Source organism: Rousettus aegyptiacus, unplaced genomic scaffold (assembly GCF_014176215.1).
Source record: "Rousettus aegyptiacus isolate mRouAeg1 unplaced genomic scaffold, mRouAeg1.p scaffold_m13_p_2, whole genome shotgun sequence".
In the NCBI taxonomy this organism is placed as follows: domain Eukaryota; kingdom Metazoa; phylum Chordata; class Mammalia; order Chiroptera; family Pteropodidae; genus Rousettus; species Rousettus aegyptiacus.
The window spans coordinates 146,461,500-146,479,048 of NW_023416295.1; the positions used below are offsets into that span (position 1 = coordinate 146,461,500).

At 32.3% G+C, this 17,549-nt stretch overlaps 1 protein-coding gene and 1 pseudogene across 13 annotated transcripts in view; one reads left to right on the plus strand and one right to left on the minus strand.

Moving 5' to 3' along the window:
• The window catches only part of C2CD5 (C2 calcium dependent domain containing 5), an 81,921-nt gene that overhangs the window by 50,563 nt on the left and 13,809 nt on the right, over positions 1–17,549 (plus strand). For all 13 annotated transcript variants that reach the window (XM_036236898.1, XM_036236889.1, XM_036236893.1 and 10 more), the window contains 9 exons: positions 2,710–2,901; positions 6,659–6,845; positions 9,688–9,852; positions 13,134–13,274; positions 15,176–15,239; positions 15,638–15,699; positions 15,908–16,006; positions 16,497–16,586; positions 17,103–17,190. In XM_036236898.1, the coding sequence (XP_036092791.1) occupies positions 2,710–2,901; positions 6,659–6,845; positions 9,688–9,852; positions 13,134–13,274; positions 15,176–15,239; positions 15,638–15,699; positions 15,908–16,006; positions 16,497–16,586; positions 17,103–17,190 (1,088 nt within the window). The remainder of the gene's footprint in view (positions 1–2,709; positions 2,902–6,658; positions 6,846–9,687; positions 9,853–13,133; positions 13,275–15,175; positions 15,240–15,637; positions 15,700–15,907; positions 16,007–16,496; positions 16,587–17,102; positions 17,191–17,549) is intronic.
• LOC118613892 lies at positions 5,098–5,216 on the minus strand (annotated as a pseudogene).

A 17,549-nucleotide genomic window follows, 5' to 3' on the forward strand; every position in this document is an offset into this window, starting at 1 on the left:
ACTTTTACATAACACAGCAACAGAGAAATATTAGAATCTGCATTACATGACACACATTATATTTGATACACTTGATAAGTGACATGTATGACTACCAATTGAAGAATTTCAAGGATACATTTTCTTGTTTGTTACATTATAGAAATAATTTTTAAATTTGGTTTGTCTCTTTCTTTTCCCTTTGTGTTGCCTCCAAAACAGAAAAAGGCCATGAAACAGTTTTCATATAGAAAAGTCTTTGTTTATAAAACAATCAAAACACTATATTGTACCAAAATTATATATAAAAGCTTTATGGAAAGTGGACTATAACTTTAATATATGTAAAATAGAAAGTACAAGTGAAAGTATTAAGGAAAATGAGATTACTTTTTGGTTTATTTGATTATTGGTCCCTTTAATCTGTTAGCTTCCATAAATGTCAAAATGCTTTCCATGAACAGATGAAATTATCAAATATATATGCTGAAAACTATTAGTTTGGTTCCAGAGTCTACTTGAATAATGTAAATGTTAATTACCCCTACCCCACAGTATGCATATTTACTTAAAATTTTTTTTTTAATATTAGTGTATTAGTATACATTAAAGACAAAATAAAAAAAAATCATATTATCAAATTTAGGGCACATTTTGTCAGTAGTAAATTTTGTCAGTCTTTTGTCAGTATTAAAAATGCATTTTGACCATAATATATTCTAGAGAATTATAAGTCATCATAAATAGGGAAGTGAAAGTGGAACATTTGAAGTACATTAAAAAGTTGGAATGTTCTACTGAGAAAACTGACCTTGCTGGTGAGTTCTCCCGGTGCTATAATATAGTTCTCACACACGTTAGTAGATTTCATTCTAGAATAGATAGAATCCTTTTTTTTTTAATTAAAATTATTGGAGTGGCATTGGTTAATAAAACCATTAGGTTTCAAGTGTACAACTCAGTAATATGTCATATGCGTATTGCACTGTGTGTTCACCATGCAGAGTTAAATTTCCTTCTGTTACCATGTATTTGACCCCCTTTCCCCCAATCTCCCTCCCCTCTCCCAAGAAGCCTCATTTAACAGATGACCTTTCCAATGCAGCTGGGTTATTTCAGTGTGTGGCTTGGATGGATACAGTGAATTCTCTTGTATGGTGGTTCAGTGCAACAGATACCATCCCTATTTGTAAAAGGAAAAATGTCCTTTTTTTTTCTGCTCTAAAATTATTGCTGTTTACTGGAGAAAATCTGGAAAATATAGGAAAATAAAAGGAAGAATTCCCTGTAATCAGTATATTCAGTCAGTCCCTTTTGTACATTTCATACTTGAAATGTTCTCATAAATTTTAATACTTTTATTTTTTATACCTTACGATGTTGCACCACTGTTCAAACTTCTGTGAGGTGTTTAGTTAAAAATTGCTCCAGGTTTTATCCTTTTCTGTCCCCTTGTAACACACGGGATTTAGATTCAAACAAACTGGCATTAAAATTTGAGGTCTGCTATTTAGTGCTTAGTGTAACTGAGTAGGTTACTTGGTATCTCAGGTTGGTTTCAGGCCAAGTGACATTATTAGTTTTTGTTGTTGTCGGCTGGGCGTGATATTGGTGGTGGTGGGATGGTGGTTTGTGTTTGCCTGTAGTTTTCTTATTCTTCAAAAAATAAAAATGAAAAGAACCTTTTTAGGTAGATTGTAATTCCCACTTTATAGAGGAGTCTCTGAGAGGTTAAATAACTTGTTCAAGGTCACATAGTTTCACTCAGATCTTCTGATTTCCCTTTTACTTCTAATATAGCAGTATGCTATCTCAACAATTAAAGAATGATATCTGGAAGTAAATTAATTTTGATTTAAAGGTCATTATGAAAATTCAGTGATAGTATGAGTTTCTTTTTAAAAATTTGTCTACTTGCCAAGTTTCAACTTCTGAAAGGTTGCTTTAGTTTAGAGAGAAGTGAGAACCCATATCTTTCCAGAGCCCTAGACGATGTGGCTAGGTGAAAGTCTGGAGTTCTCTCCAGAACTTTCTGTTTCTATATCAATTCTTCTGATTTCCTCAGATTTAATGAATGAAAAAATACTTATTATTCTAAAATGAGTTCGTAAACAGCGTATTACAACAGACATTTTGCAGTAAACAGGAAGGTTGTGGGTTATTTGGGGTTTTTGTATGATATGAATGTTTTTATGAAACACAGGTTTTTGGTTTCTCAGAAATGTTAAAACAGCCTTTGGAAATTAGAAATTTTAGATTGTGCCTATTTTTACTTAATATTTTTCCTTCTTAAATAGATTTATTTTTAACCTTAAATTTATTTTCAGATTTGTTAAAAAATGTTTTTTTTAGAAAATTTTTAAAATTATATTTGTGTTATATTTCTTAGACAGTAAAAAAAAAGTCACCGTTATTGTCTAAACATTTATTTTTATGCTGTATCCCAAAGAAAAAACTTTGAAATAATAGCGATTTTTGTCAGATGGTAGTCGCCACACATAAGAATTGCTACAGAATCACTTTCTACTTGTATAAGCCTTTTCTGTCATAGGAAAGTGTATGGTTACCATTTCACTGTTGTTTGTAATTCTTATCAGTCATAGTGGTGCTCTTAACCACCTACTGTGGTAGAAGTTGTGGCATAATTTGTGCACAAGTACTGTGTGTTTTTGAAAAAAGCACAGAATTTTCAAGAATGCCTTATTTTTTTTTTCTTAATTATTCACATAGGCTAGAAGAAAATTTGCCTGCAGGCTGTGGATTTTGCCATATACCATATGATGAACTGAATATGCCATTTCCAGCTCATCTCACATATTGCTATAACTGCAGGAAACAGAAAGTTCCTGATGTTCTCTTTACAACCATAGACCTCCCAGCAGATGCAACAGTTATTGGAAAAGGTTGTCTAATTCAAGCAAGGTATGTTTGCAAAAACGGTATTTGGCGTCCCTGAAAGAGTATGGGGTATGGAGTTGAATTGACCTATTTTCAAATATCTGCTCTACTGTTTCCTTCCTATCTGTGGGATCCTGGGCAACCTGGGCAGTTCTATCTGAACCTCTTAATTTATTGTATGAAAAACTGGGAGGGAAAATAGCCTCTTTATAAATCTCAAATATGTCTATATTTGTTTTAAATATTTAAATTCTGTAGAAATGCTTGTTAATTATGAGAATTATTAATTAACCTGCTGCAGGCTAGGGATCTGACTCAGTATGCATTAATGAAATTAAATATGTAATACATTTTGGAAGTTGACATTTTCTTTTATAACAGTGCTATGCAGTATTTCTTTTACTACACTTAACAGTTAAAAACTCCTTTTAGAATGTACTGCAGTTAGGAAATGTTCAGTTGTGGTAGGCATATAAGAAGCAGCTGTAACTAACTGTCCAGGTCACTAACAACTGCCAGGTGAGCATTTCTGTCCTCCTCTTACTTGCCATCTCAGCAATATTCATTCAAGTTGATTGTTGTCTCCTTGAAACTCTTTTGTCTTCACAGTGCCACACCTTTTGCCTTTTGCTACCTTTATGTATAGTTTCCAGTCTCCTTGTTGATTTATCTTCATTTGATCCTTGAGAGCCATGGGTCTGGATCCTCTTTTCAAAGCTCCTTCCCTAGTTGAATTTATCATTTGATAGGTCTATATGCTACCTCTGTGTCTTTGACTTCCAGATTTATAACTTCAGTCCAGAACTTTCTTCTGAGCTGCAGACCCATATACTTACTTGTGTACTTTACACCCCATTTTGATGTGTCAAAGGCATCTCATACTTGTTTCAAATTGAACTGCTGATTTTCTCCACTTCTTTAATATTAGCCTTCTCTATTTTAATAAATGATACCTTGCTTTATTCAGTTCTTAGTGTCAAATATGGTATTCTTTGACTGCCCTTTTTCCTAACCTCTTCACATTAGAGTTACAAAGTTATGTTCCATTTTATTCTAAAATATGTTCGTAATCCATTTCCTTTTGTCTGATTCTTTCTTGAGTTTTAGGCCTTTCCATTTTGGATTGTTTTTCTTTTGCCTGAGGTATATTCTTTAGTATTTCTTTCGGTGGGTCCAATAGTGATGAATGCCTATTGATATATGCATTTATTTTATCTTTAAAAGATATTTTGGTCTGGCTGTGATTTTATTTCAGCACATTGAAGATACCTTTCTACTGCCTTTGGCTTTCATTGCTATTGTTCAGAAGTAATATATTAATTAGACTAATTGTTGTTTCTTTGAAGGTATCGTTTGGTTTTTACTGAGGCTGTGTGTAAACCATTTTATTTGTATTTGGTTTTCTGCAGTTTACCTGTGAAATGTTAGGTACAGAGTTATCTTAATTGTTCTACATTGGGCTTCTTGAATTTGTAGATTGATGTCTTTCATGTATTTTAGGAAATTTTTAGGTATTAATTTTCCTATGTTTCATCTCTTCTCTCTCCTTGATTCTCCACTTCAAAATATGATAGACTTTCCCACTGCTACCTCTAAGTCTGTTACTCTCTTCTGTGTTTTCTATCTTTTTGTTTTTCTGTGCTATACTTTACATACTTTCTTATCTCTTTCAATTTTTAAATTTTCTCTTCAGCTGTTCTAATATGCTAATAGGCCAAATAATTTGTAGTTTTAAATTTTTGTTAATTCATTTGTTTATTTCTAGAAGCTTTATTATTTTGTTCTTTTTCAAATCATTATCCTCTAATAATTTTATTATCTGAAATCTGTTTTCTGTTGTTTCTGTTGGTTATTGTTCATTGTGTTTTGTTTCTTTGACTGTGATAGGCTCACAGGAAATTTACAGAAATGGTATAGAGTCCTGTGTACCTTCCCTCATTGTTGATATCTCATACAGCTGTTGTAGAGAATCACCTAGGAAATCGACATTAATATAATACTATTAACTGTACTACAGACCTTATTCAGACCTTATAAAACTTATACAGACCTTAGTAAACATTTTATAATTTTTTTTTAGGTGAGGCTAAGCTCGCAGATTGCAAGGACCTTGTCAACTTACAATCCCTTATTTTATTTTATTTTATTTTATTTTATTTTATTATTTTATTATTTTATTTTATTTTATTTATTTTATTATTTTATTTTTTTCAATATTTATGCCTACAGCACTTGGTCTTTCTAGGTGGTCTCCTATCCAAGTATTAACCAGGCCCAACCCTGCTTAGCTTCTGAGATCAGATGGGATTGGGTTTATTCAGGGTAGTATGGCTGTGGACAAAAAAATTCTATAATTTTTTAAACTTGGATTCATTTATGTATTTGTGCATGTATGTTTCAGTTTTTGCAATTTTATCCCACATATATAGTTTATGTAACCACCACCATAATCAAGACACATAATTATTTCATTCTATAAAAGAACTTCCTTGTGCTACCCTCTTATGTTTGTGCCCCACACTGCCCCTAGCCTTGGTCCTGTGATACTTTTTAGAAGATTTTTAAAAATATTTAACTTAGCCATTTTTGTTATTGTTGTTATTTGTTTTAGGTAGAAGGGGGTTGGTTGTTCTCCATCAGCAGTTATCAGAGTGAGGTCCCAGACCAGTAATTGGCATCAGCATCTTAGGAGGAACTTACAGAAATGCAAATTCTCAGGTTCCACCACAGAGATATTGAATCAGAAACTCTGGGGATGAGACTCAATAACTGTTTTTTAACTAGTCCTCCAGGTGGTTCTGATGCCAGCTAAAATTTGAGAAATACTAGCTTAAATAGCCTGGCTTGCAAGTTTGGGGATCTTTCTTTCATCTTACTGCTACCTTTTTTAGTCCAAGTTCTCATTGTCTCTCACCTAAATAGCCTCTTATCTGCATCAGTTCTGACCTCTTAACTCCATTCTTTGTGTAGCAATATAAATGATGTCCTAAAATATAAATCGAATCACGTTGCTACTTAACACTTATTTGGGGTTCCCCGTTGCTGACACATAAACCCTTGCTATGATCATACCCCTGCTTAACTGCAGTCTCATCAGTACTACTCTCACACTTGCTCACTTCACTTTAGCTACAATAGTCTCCTTTTGGTTCTTCTGGTATGCCAGCTCCTTTCCATAATTGTCTTTATCCAATTTTCCCAGTTCTAACTTGTCTTTACAATCCCAACTCAGGTATCATCATCTTTCTCTTTAGTTATTTCCACTCATTTCACCTGGTTTATTTTCTTCAGACACTTGATTCTTAAACATAGTCTGAGGTTGTGTTTTTTCCCACCTCCGCTCCATTCTCTCACTGGGAACAGGGACTTTGATCAGTGCTCACCACCTAGAACAGTACCTGGCACATGGTAGATACTCAAGTAGGTTTTATGTTCTTTTAATGTATAAATTAATTTTTTCCTCTGCTATCCATCCATTATAAGATCATGTAGAATTAGGAAACCTAAGATTTTAAATTATATTCTCTAGTGATTTTAATCAGTATTTATTTCATTTCTAGAGATTTTGAGAGTTTTCATCTTTGTTTATTGAAGTAAGATTTTTAGCAAAAAATGTATACATTGAAAAAATGGCTGAAAAGATTACTGATATAACTTAAGAAGCTCATTTGAAACAAGTAAATGTTTTATCAAGCACACTCTTAGACAGTTTTAAAAATTGGACATTTCTTAAGGTGGTACCAAGAATATCATCCACTGACTAAATTATTTTTTTAAACAGGTTATGTCGCTTAAAAAAGAAAGCACAGGCAGAAGCAAATGCCACAGCTATCAGTAATCTGTTGCCATTTATGGAATATGAAGTGCATACTCAGCTAATGAATAAGCTAAAACTCAAAGGAATGAATGCTTTATTTGGACTGAGAATTCAGATCACAGTGGGCGAAAATATGTTGATGGGCTTAGCGGTAAGTTTACATGTTTTGGTTTTGGTTTTTGATTTCTGTAGTTGTAATAGATTCTGTTTTAAGTTATTCAAAGAGTCTCCTAAAAAGAGTTATTTAAAGAAACTGGCATCAAGACCTTTAAGGATTGGAGACATTATAAGAAGTAACAAATCTGATGATAGGCTTTCAAATATTTTATTTTTATATTTCATTATGAAATTATGTTATTTTAAATTAAATTATTGTATAAAATATTTATTTATTTATATTTATGTCATTATTATATTTTTATATTCTGGCCATAAGCCCAATTATCATGTGTAGCTTGTTTAGTAAGTTGGCCACCTTTGTTTTGGATTGTATTATTGTTTATGCATTGCTAAAACAGGGTTTCTCCTTGGAACTGTTGACATTTGGGGTTGGATAACTTCTTGTTGCAGTGGGTTGTTTTGTTCATTGTAGTATTTGTTTAGCAGCATCCCTGGTCTCTCCCCACTAGATGCTAATAGCTGCCCTCCAGCGTGACAATAAAAAATGTTTCCATACATACTAGATGATTTTTGGGTGGTAAAATCACTCCTGAGGTGGGAGAAGACCATTGTGTTAAAATAATCATTCATTTTAATGGAGAAAATGAAGCAATACATATGAGATACTGCCTATTGTTTGAGAATTAAATTGCATCATAAGCGTGCCCCTATGGTCAGTAGACCATGTGTGTGTTTCTTAGGTGCTGATGAATCATGAGTCTGTAGAAAGCTCTATATCTCAGCTTCATGTTTGCCTTCACTTGTTAGAAAACAAGTCCTAACTAGAAAATTGTCATTGGTGAAAGGGAGAGCTGCCTTTACAAATAACCTGAGGCCCAGAGAACTAGATGCCTGCAAAATATATATCGATCACATGGAATCTGATTAACAGTATTTATGGAAATCTCACATTCTAAACACGTTGCTAGCCAGAATTTTTGTCTGTGTCACTGGTACTTTTTAAATGGGAATTTTCAGTCGTCTTTCTGAGACATGCATAGAAATTTAAGAAATTTATGGAACTCAGATTCTTTTTCTCAGTATGTATTTGTAGATAAAATGCTAAATAGTTTCTTGCTTAATCTTTTTTTCTATAAGCAAATATGGAAATTTTTGTATGAGGGGATAATTGTATGATGATGATTAATTTTGTAATCCTAATTTTTTAACAAGAAAATTTTGTAATGATTAATGAAAGTAATCAGATTTATATTAAAATATTTGACATTTAGAGTAACTTGAGGAAAAAAGTGTTAATTATAATTCATTTGTCTAAAAACTCCCATGCTTAGCAAGGGCATAACATAAATGTGTAAATTGGACTAAATACAAAACAGTGTTATTGGAAGTATCTTTGAGAACTAAGAGCTTGATTCCAAATCTTTTCCTTCTAGATCACCAGTGACACCAAATACAACTGTTTGAGATTTTAATCTTTGTTCTGTGTTTTAGTTGTGTACTTAAGTCTCAAGGTCCCAAGAGTAGTTTCTATGATAGTTGATATCTGATGAATGCTACTGGGTGTCTGGCATTGTGCTACTCCAGAAGGAATATAATATTATCTTTACAAGATGGAAAGTCAGTGCTGTGATAGATTGAGACTAGTCCAGGCTGCTTTGGTTACATGTACTGGAACTGGGTTTCAAACCCAGTCCTGTCTAGTTCCAGAGTTTGTGTTCTCAACCATTCTGGGCTGCTGCCTCGTTTTTTAGTGAATGCAGTTAGGGAAGTGTTGGAGATGGTACACTAAGACTTCCTATGGCACAGAGGGCATTCTGAGGTTGAGCAAGAGACTGAGTCATAGGCGCAGTCGTGGACACTAATGAACGAATTGAGCAAGAGACTGAGTCATAGGTGCAGTCTTGGACACTAATGAACGAACCAGGGGAGAGAGCTTCTGAGGGTCAGTTTCATCTGCGGGCGCAGACTTCGCCATAGAGTATCATATACTTTTTAGGATGGACTTTTATAAAATTGACAGTTGATTAATTTAAAAATAATGATAACTCAATTCAAAATAAATATCCAGAGTTAAAATTATCTTCTCTTTTCCCCATTCTACTCCTTTGATATTAACAATTTGATGTTTATACTTTTATGTATGTTTTCGCTTTGCTTATATAAGCATATTTTAACCTAAATGCACATAGGATTGTGTGTGTGTGTGTGTTTGTGCTGTTTTATATGTCACCTAATAGTTTTCCAGTACTCATGGCATGTAGTAGTGTTACAGAGTCAGAAGTTAATAGTAATTTAATTAAATATTTAAAATAAATCTGTATCGAGTAAAATTTTCTTTCTTGGTAATTATGGAGGTGGGGTGGTATAGGAAGAAGGTCTTGGCTTTTGGAGCGAGGGACAGATTCAAATCTCTTGTCCATATTTATTGAAGTACGATCTTGAGTAAGTTTCCTATCCTTTACGCACTTTAGTTTCTTCCCTTGCTTTGCAAAAGTTTCCCTTTCACTTTTGCCACATAAAAGGTAAATTATCTACTTATACATGACAAATTTACTTTTAACAACTTTTTATCTTTATTTTCTAAACTTTTTTTACAATCATAAGGTAAAACATTTTATAATACAGTTGGGTATGCAGTGAAAAGTAAATGCTCCTTTCACTGCTGTCCCCACCTACCCAGGTTTCTCACCAGAAGCAACCAACCCCTATTACCAGTTGTGTTTTTCTGTGCCCTTCCATATACGTCCTATACATACACTGATACTAATTATATCTTTTTCCTATAGGGCAAAGACCACATCCCTAAATATGAAAACTTAAGGACTGTTATGTTTTTAGATAATTTTTTATTATTTTCCCATTATTTTTACAAGTCGGCCACAGGTGTATATTTAGCAGCGTTACCAACGCCTGGAGGAATTCAGATTGCTGGGAAGACTCCTAATGATGGCTCATATGAACAGCATTTATCTCACATGCAAAAGAAGATAAATGACACGATTGCTAAGAATAAAGAGTTATATGAAATCAATCCTCCGGTAAGTGAAATAAATCTATATTGGGAATACATAAGTTGTTTAGATGTTAATATATTTTGAGGTTATCTTATTTTAGACATTAAAAGATTTTTTCCCACTATTTGAATTCACTCTCCTCATTATTCATTCTTTTACTTCCTTTACGTCTATGCTCAAATGTCTCCTTTTTAGGGAGGCTGACTCTGACCACCCTATTTAAAAATTGTAACTCTCCCGTCAGTTTTCGGTGCTTCCTGTTTCCCCCTTTTGTTTTGTTTTGGTCTATTGCTTATTATTTCCAGTAGAATGAAGTTCCATCATGGCTGTATTTCTAATCCTAGTTCCTCCTGGTATTCTTGATAAATACTTGTTTAATGACTAAATAAATGGCCTTAAATGTTCTTTTTTAATAAAAAGAGAGATTGCTTATCTGTGGTAAAAATGTGAAAGAATAGAGCTTTTCAGTTTCACCTTCTCACAGTTTCCTTACCAGTCATTTCCATAGTCTTCTCATCAACTTTCCAATAGGTATCACGATGCCTCCTACTCTATAGATGCCTATAGCCATAGTCTGAATTGAAAGAAAGAGGTGCTGGAGTTAGAATGAAACTATTTGTTTTTATGAGTCTCTGATAATGAAATACTTCTGTAAAAGGATAGCATTTGGATAAGAATATTATTGTTGTTTTTATTTTGTTTTATAAAGACTTGAATTTTGGTTGGTCTTTTGAAACAGTGCATCTGACTCTTGTTTCAAACATAGCTTTCTGGCAAAGTTGTTATGCTGGGAGGAATCGTAAGGATATGACTTAGAGCTATACAGTTCAGTGTGGTAGAAACTGGCCACATGTGACTGTTGAGCACTTGACATGTGTAGCTAGTCCAAAATGAGATGTGCTATAGGTGTAAAATAGACACCAGATTTTGAGGATTTGGTAAATGAAAAAGCACATAAAATATCGTAAGAATATTTTTTGTATTGATTATATGTTTCATTTGTTTATTACCTATGAGGCTTGCTTTGTATTTGTTGAACAGTGTTGACATAGAGCATGTTTAAATGCTTTGAAAATGTTGATGTGTTAATATATTTACTTCAGTAACCTTTATAAACTTTCCTCACAACACTTTATTGAGTGTATGTTTGTAGTAATTATTTTTTATAATTATATTTTGATATTTGAATATCTACTAATAGTATTGGGGAGAAATAATTGGCAAAGCTATATGTTAGGGTTCTATTTATCAGTTCTAATGATAAGAGCTAAATTCTTTTGTATAACCATGCTTATCAACTCTGTTCTTCCATCCTGACCTCCCGCAGGACCTGCCACCTCGTTTGTGTTCCTGTTGTACTTGTATGTGCTTCTGGCATAATGCCTGTTACATATTATTGCACTTAGTTTTTCCATGTCTGTCTTCATTTACTATAATGTAAGCCCCTTGAACGGAGACATATTTAGAGAATGTTAATCGAGTTACTTAATCCATTCAGTAAATATTTATTGAACTTCTATTTTAGTAGTATATTTTAGAGGAGGGAATAAATCTTTTATGAATTTAAAAATTTCAGCATATATTGGGTTTCATGTGCTGAATATGACTGCATTTCTACAAAAAGACTAATCAATTTATGAATCTAATACTATATCTTATCTCAGATACTGACATTAGTCTTTTAGCATAACATCTCAGAATTTTTTTTGACAAAGTTGGTGTACCACCCCACTACTCATATCACAGTTTAGTGTTTTCAGTTTTCCAAAACAATGTATGTCCATCCTGTAAATGTGGACCAGAGTGTACCTTTTCTTGGGAAGGTAGCTCCAGCTGAAGTTAATACTGTTGTTTGATTTTTTTTCCCTCAATATATTGAGAAATGTTTCTAATGCAGAAATGTAGTACTGCTTAACTGGAGATAAAAGACTTCTCAGTCAACCAAAGATATTAAAATAAGATGCAAAACCTTTATTTGGAGTAACATTACCAATGGTGAAACCTCATTACGAATCTAAGATGTATTCCATTCCAGATAGTTATATTTATTAGGTCCATGAGACAGTGAACAGAGGCATAACCAAAGTTTAAACTACTATAAAATTATAAAAGGAAGGATGACATCTATTGGGAAGTACTCTGCACTCAGTCAAAAGAACTGACCTAGGCAGTTTCTTCATTTACTAGTTTTCAAACACAGGCAAACTGCTTTACCTCTGAATTGCAGCTCTTTATTGGTTTCTAATCATTATGATAAGCACCCTATCAAATTTACACAGGTCAGGTTAATTTGGAGTGCAAACAAAATAAATGGATGTGAGAGTACTCAATAGATAACTAAGTTGTGAAACTGCATGGTGGTAGTCTTATGTATGGTATGCAGTAGAAGTGAACACTTAAAACTATATTTTTGAAAAACTTACTTTCAACGTCCTCATTTTTAACAAGATAGGTTTGTTACACCAGTAATAGGCTATGCCTTCTGCATCTGTGCTCCCATATCCACATTCTCCCAATATACTCCTGTTGCTAACAGATATTTAGAACCTCTAGTTAGCTCTGATTTTGGCTATGTAGTAGGTAAGAAAGCTTATGAACCCATATAGGATTGCACTGTACACTGACATCAAAAATATCATTATGGTAACTATCAAAGTTTATTTAGCTAAGTAAGTTACACATCAGATACATATGTAATATATGTTATGTACATATATATACATTGTTTTCCTCATTTTACTATGTAGAGCTTTGAAAAATGTCACTGAATAAGAAAAGATATAGAAGAGTAGAATTATATTTGGGAACATAGATCTTTAATTCTTTATGGGATATTAGGACCCTTAAATGTTGAGTAGAAAATACCTTCTGGTAAGACTGCTGATTTCCTACTCATTGTACTTTCTTCTTTGTACAGTAGATGTCAGTAATGTCTCTCCATGTCTATGAAAATTATATATATGCTTCCAAATTAGTATGTCAAGGCTGCTATTATCGATTAAAGGAAATGTCCATGTACATACTCTATAAAAGGTTAATTAGTCATAAAATTTATAATTAAATACAGACTTTGAATATATATTACAGACTCCCCACTGCACATGTAATTGTCTATTAGTATAAAAATTTTAAACCAAACTGAAGTATGCAAATATCAAATCATTATTTTGTACACTTGAAACTAATATAATGTTATATGTTAATTATACCTCAATTTAAAATAAAAAAGGAAAAGAGACTGCAGTTTATAAAAAAAGAACATGAAAAATATGGTCATAAATATGAAGCAATTATATTTCTTTTAGGAGATATTCGAAGAGATTATAGGATCACCCATCCCAGAACCTAGACAACGCTCAAGACTTTTAAGATCTCAATCAGAAAGCTCTGATGAAGTTACAGAATTGGACCTTTCACATGGGAAAAAAGATGCTTTTGTTTTGGAGGTATTATGGCATTGGACTAATTTCTTAAAGTATTTAGAAAATAAGATGCGCATTTTTATAATCAGATCCTCAATTGATGTGATACTTTTGTGTCGTTAAAACTTATAAATATCAAAAAATTTTATTATAGACATTACAACAGATTTGAAAATATCAGAACTTGGTAGTATATTTTTTGTTCAGTACCAGATGACTGATAGAATAATGCAGGTGGTTCTGCAAAAATTAATGTATTGGTTAAAATTAAAATAATAATAAACTCTTGGAGCTATTTTTGTAAACTTGAATGAGAAATTAAAGTACTATTCTTTCACTTATTATATAATTACCTGTTTTGTATGTTATAACATGTCGTTATAATATTATACATGTAAAAATATAGACTCTTTGAGTTTTGAGTGGTGTTTCCTTAACTTTATTCAGAAGATTTAATTGAACTTTCATTATGAAAATACACTCAGAACTGGCTTTTTTGGAGTATTAATGTGGCACAAAAGATTTATGGAGCTTCCTCCCTCACAAATCTGTTGAACAGTTAGCTTTGAAAGAGATAGATGGTCTTCCTTTGATGTTGAAGGAAAGGAAAATAAATAAAGATACCAAGAAATGTTCTGACAAGGTACCAGTTGGGAGAAAAAGTCAGATGCTTTGATCTCAGTGCAGCAGGGAGCTTAATGGTAGAATTGTATAGGGATTGGATAGAAGGTTTAAAGAGTTTATAACTGTCCGTGAATGTGATCTGGATGTCAGCCATGGGAGATGCACAAGGCTTAACCGAGGTAAGAGTGTTGATTTGTAGAAAACTAAAATTGTATGGATTTATACCTTTTTCTTGTATTTTTCTACAATTTGATAATAGAAAAAAAAAATGAAGGTTGGTCAGGTTAAGGAAGTAAAAGGAACCAGGGTACTGTTTAGAGCAGTGCTACTCAAAGTGGGCTGCGATGACTTGTAGCATCAGCACTGTTTGGAAGCTTTTAAGAATTATAAATTCTGAGGCCTTTACTTCAGACCTAGTAAATGAAAATTTCAAGGTGGGGCCCAGGACTCTGTTTAACAAACTCTCCAAGTGATTCTTAGCATTATCTGAAGTTCGATCTAAGGTATTATTGATATTTCTGATCCTGGATCCTGGCTAAGTAGAGAACAGAAGTGCCTCACATTTGGGCAGAAGTATGAGGGCACAGTGCAGCTTCAGCAAGAGAAAGGACAAAGAGACAGGGGATTGTAGTTGGAGAATGCTTGAGGTCTGGGTGTTTCTGGAATGGTTTTGGGAATAGCATGGCCACGACTCTGGGTAGCTAAGTAGAGTGGAAGTGACAGTGGTTCTTGAAGTCCCAAGGGGGATGTGAGAGGAAGCTTAAAATGTGAGTCAGGACTTAGACCCCTATTATACAGATAAATATCAGTATATGTCCAGTTGGATATTTTTACTCTTTATTGTTCACAGTGGGCTATTATGATGTAAGCATAAGATTTAGACTTATTTTGTTTAGACATGCCTTTAAATTAATCCCTACGTAATTGTATTTTAAAGCATTTCTATAGTCAAAATTTGTTTTTTTAATCATACTTTATTTTAAACAAATTGAGATAATGATTACTTATGATATACCTTTGTAATTATTTTGAAACATGCCATCATAAAAGCTTGAGAAAAGGCTCAATTTTTAAAAACTCAATATGTTATATAATATAAAATATTTTATTTAGAAGTATTTATAATTATTACTGTGGAGAAATTTAGATATTAGAAATGTTTTTAAAGTTTTATATTTTAACTTAGGTAAAAAATGGCTCCAGTGACTTATGTTTTCTGTTTAGTAATAATAAAAAAATTTAATTTGAAATGATTATATATTTACTAACTTATGTAATAGTTTTAATCTTTCTATTTTCAGATCGACGACACAGATGCAATGGAAGACGTGCATTCTCTCCTCACGGATGTTCCTCCTCCTTCAGGTGAACAGGAAAAAACTATCTTTCAAATGAAACTATCCTGTTTTTGCATATCAATATTTTAGTTCATAATTATTATGGTACTAACTTTATTTTAAAGGCTTTATCAGTGTCCCATCTTGTCATGTGCTTTGCTGCTCCAAAGGCTGAAAGCATATAGTTTAAGAATATTTATGTTAGAACTGAGGCAAACTGATTTTTAATCCTTTTATGACTACACATTTTTAAAAACCTGATAATATATTAAGGTGATCTAAAGTGTTCTAAAGATAAAGAGTTTTAGAAAAACAACAATGAACGGATCTTATAGTTAGACCTTCATGTAATAATTGAAAATGTTATTTAACACAAAAAATAAGTGAAATATCATCGTATATTTTAACTATAATTTATTTTGACAGGCTTTTATAGTTGCAATACAGAAATTATGCCTGGTATAAATAATTGGACATCTGAAATACAGGTGAACTTTTCATTCTTAATTTTAAACAAATAAAATGTACGTAATGTTATTAGAAAGTCCCTATGTTTTCCTTTTGACCTTATTGCAGTTAAAATATTATCCTTTTTCATACCACATTAGTTATTATTGTTCATTATTTGACAGTTTTATTAACTGTTATTTAGTTAAAATAATAAAATGACATGCTATTATGTTTTTCTATATTTAGATGTTCACATCAGTAAGGGTAATCCGGTTAAGCAGCCTTAACCTGACTAATCAAGCCCTCAATAAGAACTTTAATGATCTCTGTGAAAATTTGCTCAAGGTAGGAACCTTTTGACTAACTAATTTTAGTTAAAACGCATAATCACGAAATTAAAAAAAGAAAAATGTATATGTGTCTGGAATACCTTACACAGTTGTGGGCTGAATTATTTTTATTTATACAGTATATATCAATCTTAACTCTGTCATCAGGTAAAATGCTAAAGTTGCCCTCCATCTTAATATACCATACTATAAAAGAAGTATATTTTAAGATATTTCATAGCTTTAAACTTTATAAAAATTTGTTATATATATGTAAATTTAAAAAAACCTTATTTTTTATGACTTACAGATAAATATGATTATATCTTATTGTCTGCTTAAATATTAAAAATGTATTCTTTATGTAAGAATGGACAAAATAGAGGTGGGCCAGCCTTGTTTTTATCTTTTGAACTTTCCATTTGCCATAATGTACATTAAAATGTCAGTTTTTATAAATTTTTAAATTAAAAGAAGTGATGTTACTAATATTTTCTATTGTGTAGAGCCTGTATTTTAAACTACGGTCTATGATCCCCTGCTGCCTTTGCCATGTAAATTTTACAGTATCTCTGCCTGAAGATGAATTAATTCAGGTAATTAAGATTCTGTCAGTTCTTAAAGAAGATTTCTAGCTTTTATCTGATCTGTTTTAATATTATAAAGTTGCCATAATTAAATAAGTGTAAACTTTTACTTTAAAATATTATTAGTATGTATTACTTCAAAATATATTAGTATATATCAGACTTCAAAATGTATTAGTATATATCAGACCGTGTAAATTTCATTTTTTTCTGAACTCTAGTTATCTGAAGGTGGAATCATATGTGTGCTCCAGCATACATACAGTAGGATGAGTACTTATGTGGGATTTTCCCCGACCCCATCTTTAAGACAAGGTTCTTGAGTTTTTTCTGAAATATCTGTGTTCAGTTGGGCTAAGTTGTAGTCTGAATATCTGTATTGATGCATAATTCTGGTTGAGAATTAACTAGGAAAGGCAGATTAGCTAATTAGTATAAGTTGTTCCATGGTACTGAAAAAGGTTTGTAAGAAACTTATTTTCGCAATGATTATTTTACTATTCATTATTGTTTCTGTGATTCTAGGTTACAGTCACAGCAGTTGCTATAACTTTTGACAAAAATCAAGCCTTACAGACCACAAAAACACATGTTGAAAAGTCATTGCAAAGAGGTAAACCTATGATGGGTGGGAGCACAGTTCACATTTGTCTCTTTATACTTTTCACATATGACTAGGTGGTTGAGTGGTATTTGCATAGAGAATGCTGTAGTTTTATAGACTTACATTGTACCATATTAATTCTTTAGTAATTGAGAGGCTCCTATTCTAGGATCTCTAACGAGGTCCTCAAGGCATTTGAAAACCCAAAGATGTAGTAAGCATCACGTATTTTCCTCAAGAAAGGTCCCCTAGTGTTCAACAGATTCTTAGAGTTCTTGTTTATCTGGTAAAATTTAGGAAGTACCATTCTTAATATATTCCAGAGAAACCCAACTTACTGGAAATCATTTATGTATTCTGAAAAAAGG